The sequence below is a fragment of the Gadus macrocephalus genome, chromosome 8, assembly GCF_031168955.1.
Source record: "Gadus macrocephalus chromosome 8, ASM3116895v1".
In the NCBI taxonomy this organism is placed as follows: domain Eukaryota; kingdom Metazoa; phylum Chordata; class Actinopteri; order Gadiformes; family Gadidae; genus Gadus; species Gadus macrocephalus.
The window spans coordinates 18,150,024-18,157,753 of record NC_082389.1 but is presented as its reverse complement, the minus strand read 5'-3'; the positions used below and the strand labels follow the sequence as shown (position 1 = coordinate 18,157,753).

Sequence of the window (7,730 nt, the reverse complement as noted above, 5' to 3'; positions counted from 1 at the left end):
ACGCTGTTGCGGAATGGTGCAGACAGGACTACGTCATATGAGAAGAGCATATGACTAACAATAACAGGATTACACAACGTGTAATGTGCTCCCCATCCCAGCAAGCGTGTTGATTCAGAGGGTGAGAGTGACTTCCAACAATTCCAAATCAACCTCTTTCCAACATGCTAAATGTAAAGTTTCCTGCACTTTCAATACATCAGGATCTAGCGTAGCCTCGGCTTCACAGGCTAGGATAATCAGTTGTTCCAAATCCTATATTCAATGTTAATTGTATGAAAACAAACCACAACAACATTACGTTATGCAATGGAATGCGTACTTAAATGGTTAACCTAGGGACATTTGGATAAACAAGTCAGAATAAGCTTGATTCTGAAGTATCCAACCAAAGAACTCCCCAATGCACATGACTAGCTTGCCAGCTTTAGCAATATTCAGCAATATTAAATTATTGGACGGTCTAATTACAGACCTGCGAAAGACAGAAATACCAGATTTATTTTATTTGATTACATAAAATTTAAGTATTTGATATATTGATTGCGGTCTTATGTAAAGTGAATTCCAACAAATATTAAAATATACCCTACCCTGCCTAACCAACCTTATTATATCATCCTGTAATATTTGACCCACATATAGGACCCTTGTTGGGTGAAAGGGAAAAGCATACGCTGTTACTTTGAGTGGAGTAGCAGGGCGGTGGGAATCTGAAGGCTTGTTGCTGCCGTACAGATAAAGAATTGAGACATTGAGACAGAATAGAGTGGCGAAGTCACGCCCCTTCCGGTAGGGCTCATGGGACCTATGAGATCGAAAAATATGAATGGGTGTCAATGGAGAGAAAATAATTATTTTCTGGTCCCAGTCTTTATATGCCCTGGATTACACATATATTGTTTGTGGATTTAAATGATAATTGTTCATGCAAAGAAAACTAAAAATGTTCGTGAAGAAGTTTGATAATTTTAGGTTTTATGTGAGGCCGCTTTGTGAACTACAGCTCTTCGCTGCTCTCGACGCATATGATATACGTCACCACACCCGCCCTTGGAACTCGGCACAGAGATGGCGATCTCTCTGCCCCACTTCGCCGCTTTTTCCAAGGGGAGGATAAAAGCATCGAAAGAGGTGAAAACCATTATAAATCGGGGCACGTGCAGAGTTTCAGTTATGCCGATGGGAAGATTGTCGGTCTTCTCCACGCCAGTCGCAGGGATCGTGACGTCACATACGAGCCGTGTAGTCTTTCTCGTTGTGTTTTCTCTACAGCCTTTATCTGAACAATTGCACAATAAACGGTCGAACTCTTTGCATGAAAAATTGTCCTTTAAATCCACAAACAACATATGTGTAATCCAGGGCATATAAAGACCGGGACCAGAAAATAATTATTTTCTCTCCATTGACACCCATTCATATTTTTCGATCTCATAGGTCCCATGAGCCCTACCGGAAGAGGCGTGACTTCGCCACTCTATTGGGCCTGGCAGTTATTCAACGAATTACCTCAAACAATGTTGAAACATGTCCGGCATTTGAATGTGCAATTTGAAAAGCTCTAGAAATGTAGTATTTAACAAAAATACAAGGGTTGCAATGTATGATATAGTAGGCCTCCAGGGTATAGCCTAGGCTGGTGGGATGGAGAGGTCCAGTGGCCGTTCCTGACGACTAGAGCTTATATGTCTTATCTTATATACATCTTTACAACTCGTATGGATCTTGAAGGCAGGACCAGGCAGTGACATGAGGTTGTCCTTTTGCTTTGACTCAATAATACCAGAGCTATTGTTTGTTTGTTTGATCTCTTAGTCAAATAGTACACTGCATTTGTCTACAGTCTCCATAACCATGTTTACCTGATGGGACCCAGACCAGTTACAAAGAACTACATCTCTATGGATCATATAAAGAGCATGCAGCCAACTTTAACATCCTAAATACATTGTAAATATGTGGCCAATTAATAAGTATCTATTGACATATGTTTCAGGGGGAGAGCCAACATGGAAACAAAACAAAGCTGACCAAAGTTCAGCAACGTAGTTATAAATGGAAAAGTAGAGTGAGGTTGGTCGCTGAAATAAATAAATACAATCAAACATTTGCATTCTGATTCCTCTATGTTCTCCTTATGCTCCGAGGAAACTAAGTGCACTTCATCACAAAAAGAGGTTGGGGCGTGAAATCTGCTTGTCAACTTTATTCTTGACATTGTTTTCTCCAACATTAAAGCTCATTTTAGACAGTTAAAGACCTCAAAGGCACCCTGAATGCCTTAAATAACTAGTGACCAAAGATGGTTTACCTTTCTTGTTACATCGTATGAAGCTTTCTTGACGGAAGAAGGAGAATACTAGCGTCTGCTTCCATCTTGTGGCGATGATGTGCCCCTACAACGCTGAGATTGTTGTGCATTATCGTCGTTTTTAAAAAATTCACCCCCATTAAGTTTTTGTATATTTATTAATATTTGTTGTTTTTCTCTTGTAGCTTCAATTAATGTTAGATAACAGCGCTTTAGGTCTGGGCTTAAAGCCTCCCAAAACATGATAGCCTGTGGTTTATTTATAGGGTGTAATTTAGCTTAAGATGTTGACCTACTTCATTTACTTTGATAAATATATACCGTTTCTTACTATTGAACGTGTCTGACTGTGATGAAAAAAAACCTGAAGAATAAAGATAAATAAAGCTGACTTTTCCGAATAAAAGATTGGTTTAATTGGTGTGTTGATCGCAAAACCCCACACACTCCAAAAACAAACAGCAGGAACAACAAACGGAGGGTTTGGTGGGCGTAGCAACAGGAATGAGAGGTGATTGATGGATTTTATTTTACCATTTTTACATAAAATATGAACAGCACTCTGTGTCATACATTGAAATACATATATAGTAAGGGATTTAACGTGTCTGACTGTGATGAACAAAACCCAAAGAATAACGATAAATAAAGATGACTTTTCCCAATAAAAGATTGGTTTAAACAATTTTAAAAACCTACCTTTTCTCTCTTGCTTTTAGCTACCCTTAACACCCCACTCCATTCCCCATTGCCGCTGTTTGAATTCTTACATTTTTTACTGTATTGCCCTTTATTTTGCCATTTAAAGTGCCCTAAGTCACCTCCTGTAATTAAATGTGGAGGGCAAGTAGCAAGTTTGGTTCTGAGTTTGAGTCATTGTCTTGACGCTTGCAGACAGTCCTACCAGCCAGGTCAGGACAGGTTATCTGTGAGGTATGCAGCCTGGACAGTTTTGCCAGACTTGACACGATTTCCCGCCCAATCTGGCTACACTGAGCCTGGAAAGCCGCACCCTCACGGCTTATTTTCCCTCGCCTGGGGCTAAAGGTTTCTTTCTGTGTTTTTCTTTCTAAACGTTTAAACTGGTGTTCCCGCCGATTGGATGTTAGGGTTGAACCTATTTCTTGAAGGAAGAGTCATGTTTTGTACAATTACGTTGATTTTTTATTAATTTTTTTAATTCAGTAATGTTCTGATAATATATTTTCCGCTTCTAAAGTGTTAGAGGTTTTTTCGAGCCATCTTTATTTCAAAGAAGGAAGAGGGGACATTTATATATTTCAGATGAGTTTACAATCTGCACAGAAAATAACAACCGTGACAACCAGGTACACACAATGCCTCCTGCTCAATGGATTTACATCAGAAAAATGTGTATCGTGGAACATGAACATCAAAGCTAAACTTTCCTTCTCGCACGCCTTGAATATCATGAGGTATTTAAAAAAATCTCATTCATCACATCATCTTATCCGGGGTCGGGTCGCGGGGGGAGCAGCTCAAGCAGAAAAAAATGTATTGTAAAAAATATATCTCAGAGCAATGTTGTGAACAAAAGAAACAATAAAAAACCAAACCAACATACATACAATGAAATGCCTTGGAGAAAGACATCCCCACATGGAGCCTCGGGGGTACAGGACCGCCGGCTCTGGGCCAAGGCCGGGGGGGGTCCTGGCCTGCTAGACGTAGTCTCTGCCCGGCTGGCTGGGGTGGGCTGCAGACGGGTACCCTTTGCCCCTCCCAGAGTCACTCCCGCCGCACTTGCAGCAGAGGAAAGACCCCCCGATGACGAGCAGACTAGAGGAGGCCCATCCGACGAACAGGGCCGCCCCGAACTCAAACCTGGAGCAAGGAACCAATGGCATCGCTTTAAATGAACCAATGGCATCGCTTTAAATGAACCAATGGCATTGCTTTATTTGAACCAATGGCATCACTTTAAATGTGTGCAGGTATTGTTGAAGACATCTTGTTGTTCTGGTTTTGCAAAAGATTGTTTTAAAAGCATTATGTCATGTGAGATGATTCTCATGTTACATAACTTTAGTCTTTTTTTGTGTCTGTTAGCCAAAGCCGCTTGCAATTATCGTAGAAAATGTATATGTATTTATAAGAGCAAGTATGGCTTATTTGGATAGCAGCAAATATGCAATTATATGTCTCAAACTCAAAGCACTGTCCACAAGTTTGTTTTGCAGTACAATACATACAGTATTCTAATATGGTAACGTAGGATGAGTGTATTGCAGTATCACTGCTTCCATCTATATCCTTTATCCACCAAATGACATAGAATCACAACCCCTGACAAAATAAAATATAGCTATATATATATTAAATATATATTCCCTTTGCCATTCTGACACACAGACGCACTGATGGCCAGAAGAGCAGTGGGACGGCGCCTCCCTAGACTAAGGACCAGCTGGACCCCTAGAGTAAGGATCAGCTGGACCCCTAGAGTAAGGACCAGCTGGACCCCTAGAGTAAGGATCAGCTGGCCCCCTAGACTAAGGATCAGCTGGACCCCTAGAGTAAGGACCAGCTGGACCCCTAGAGTAAGGACCAGCTGGACCCCTAGAGTAAGGACCAGCTGGACCCCTAGACTAAGGATCAGCTGGACCCCTAGATGAGCTACAGCCAGGTTCTTACTTGGAGTTGGTGGGGGTGAAGGGGTCGTAGAATTCCTTTGCTATTCGGTGACCGTACCAAATGGTGGCTACCAGACCACACAGACCTGTCACAAAGACACATACACTGTGTTTTACAGAAGGATTCAAGATCATCCACTATAAATTGATACACACAAAGAGAGGCAAATGATTACAGCTTAAAGATATTTGAGAGTCAGTGACAGCACACGCATATATGCTTGTGTGTATCTGTGTGTGTGTGTGTGTGTGTGTGTGTGTGTGTGTGTGTGTGTGTGTGTGTGTGTGTGTGTGTGTGTGTGTGTGTGTGGGTGTGTGTGTGTATCTGTGTGTGTGTGTGTGTGTGTGTGTGTGTGTGTGTGTGTGTGTGTGTGTGTGTGTGTGTGTGTGTGTGTGTGTGTGTCTGAGTGACCGGGGGTCCTCACCTGAGAGGATGAACAGGATGCCCCCGGTGAGCGCCACCTTGTCCTTCTGCTCAGGCTGGTCCTCCAGGCAGGTGGTGCAACGCATGCCCACCACCGCCACCAGGACGGACACGAAGCACAGCACGATGGACGTCACCATCAGGCCCCGCGCGCCCTGCACCATGCCTGGACACACGCACACACACACGCACGCACGCACGCACGCACGCACGCACGCACGCACACACACACACACACACACACACACACACACACACACACACACACACACACACACACACACACACACACACACACACACACACACACACGCACACACTTCCATTGTGATTTGTTTCATTTCACACACCTGTGTTTTAGATTCAGATTCAGAGTTATTTGATTACATTTTAGTGTACAAGTATACAATAGTAAAATTATTCGGCTTGGTTCCTCAACAGCCACATAGCAGCAACAATACAAGATAAAGTAAATTAAGATGAGTACAAATAAAATATATAAAATATAAAAGTAAATTGTGTGTGATTGACAGGCATTAGGAATTCTCAGAACCAATCAGGGAAGAGAGGCTCTGATTGGTCAGGAACGAGGCAGGAGCGGTCTAAAAAACATCAGCGCCTGAATCATACCTCCAGCTCCTTTGGTGAGCAGGTATGGGTTAGACATCTTGCTCAGGGAGGCCTGTAGGTAGCGGTAGACATTGGGGATTGAACCAAACACCCTAAACACTAGACTAGTGTGCCCCCAGGGATGGATGGGTTTGGTTGGATCACATTCATTGCTTCGGGTTTAGCTTTGCGTAAGAAAAGCCTTCAGCCATTAGAAGAACCCCCTTTATCGAGAGGCACAGCACAGACACAAAGAAAGCCCGCTCTGTGCTTGACTAGGCAGGCAAGCGGCATGTGTGAGTGCAGTGTATAAGTGCATGTGTAAGGTGTGTAAGTGCATGTATAGGTGCATGTGTAAATCAAGTAGCCCAAGAATGAATGAGACAAAGAGATATTCTAAATGTGTTGGGTTACGTACAGCACCTCCTAAAAACCAGCACCAATGGGGTTGATTAAAAGGCAGATGCAACGTGTTATCTGTGTTGATGGCTCTGGCTCTGGCTCTGGCTCTGGCTCAAGCTCAGGCCCCCCCTCCCCCCCTGCTCGTCTCAACACGCCAGCAGCCCTGTCGGAGCCAGCAAGGTCACACATTCCTCACAACAACTAAAAACTACCAAAAGAACTACAAAAATCGGAAGTATATTATATGATATAGGATATAAATGATATCCACATTTAATTTGTAAAATAAAGTGTGAGCCTTTGTCAAAGCGGTATCCTTTCACGTAAGTCAATATACTGTATATATATACACACACACACACACACATATATATATATATACATACATATGTATAGATGGGTTTTAGGTGACGTATACGTTTTCTTTTTATAAATACATGTATGTACTTATATATATACATTCTGTTATGACCAAAACAAAAACAGTTTTTTTTCTTTTTACTGTATCTTTGAAATACAGAGACTATAAGTTAAGGCTTAATGTAAATGTACCTGGTATTTGCAGAAGTGAATCAAACACTTTGCATTGGATCTGCCCCGTGCTCTGCGACACACAGGTCTTCCACAGTCCTTGGTACATGGCCTGGGCGGTGATGATGTTGTCCCCCACGTAGGAAGAAGCCTTCCACTGCACCATAATGGTGGCGGCGATAGAGCCGATGAACCCCACGAAGGCCAGCGAAAAGCCCAGCAGCTGCATCCCCGAGTTGGCCATCCTGGCTCCTGGAAAGGTCAATAAGGAGAGACTAAACGAAGGGGAAACAGTTCTAAACACCAACGCCTTCTGCAGCAGGCAGGGTCCCTGGTTCGGCTATGGGGGAGGGAAGGTGTGGCATCTTTGACCTGGCTTGTTGGGACAGGTCTGGCTGTGCTGAGCTTCCATCTATGATGAGGGGGACTGCGGGGGGAGTCATTTTCTGGGTTTGTTTCGCCTTCTGTACGTTTAGTAGAGGAAGTGAAAGTCATAGAGCCATTTGAAAGGTTTCGAAAACATTGAATGTTGCCAGGTGTCAGTTTGGCAGTATAAGAAACCGGAGTCTGGTTTTGTTATGTAAGAACAAACGTGACATGCACCATTTATCTGGCTCCAGCTAGCACCCATCATCCACAAGGCCCAGGCTCCAGCAGCAGCTAGCAGCCACCATCCACAAGGCCCTGGCTCCAGCAGCATCCACCGGGCCCAGGCTTCGGTCGCAGTGACCTGCTAAGGAGATGGCGGCAGCCAGCAGCACAGGGGTGTCAGGTCTGCTCTCCTTGCGCGTTTAAT

At 43.4% G+C, this 7,730-nt stretch overlaps 1 protein-coding gene across 1 annotated transcript; it reads right to left on the bottom strand.

Annotated features, from left to right (window-relative positions):
* Nucleotides 1-3,535: 3,535 nt before the first annotated feature.
* On the bottom strand, nucleotides 3,536-7,325 carry cldn1 (claudin 1). Its single transcript, XM_060059702.1, has 4 exons — nucleotides 6,956-7,325; nucleotides 5,394-5,558; nucleotides 4,970-5,054; nucleotides 3,536-4,159 (listed from the first exon to the last, which is right to left on the bottom strand). Exons 1-4 carry the CDS (start codon nucleotides 7,176-7,178, stop codon nucleotides 3,997-3,999), a joined length of 636 nt encoding a protein of 211 aa, XP_059915685.1. The 5' UTR covers nucleotides 7,179-7,325; the 3' UTR covers nucleotides 3,536-3,996.
* Nucleotides 7,326-7,730: the final 405 nt, after the last annotated feature.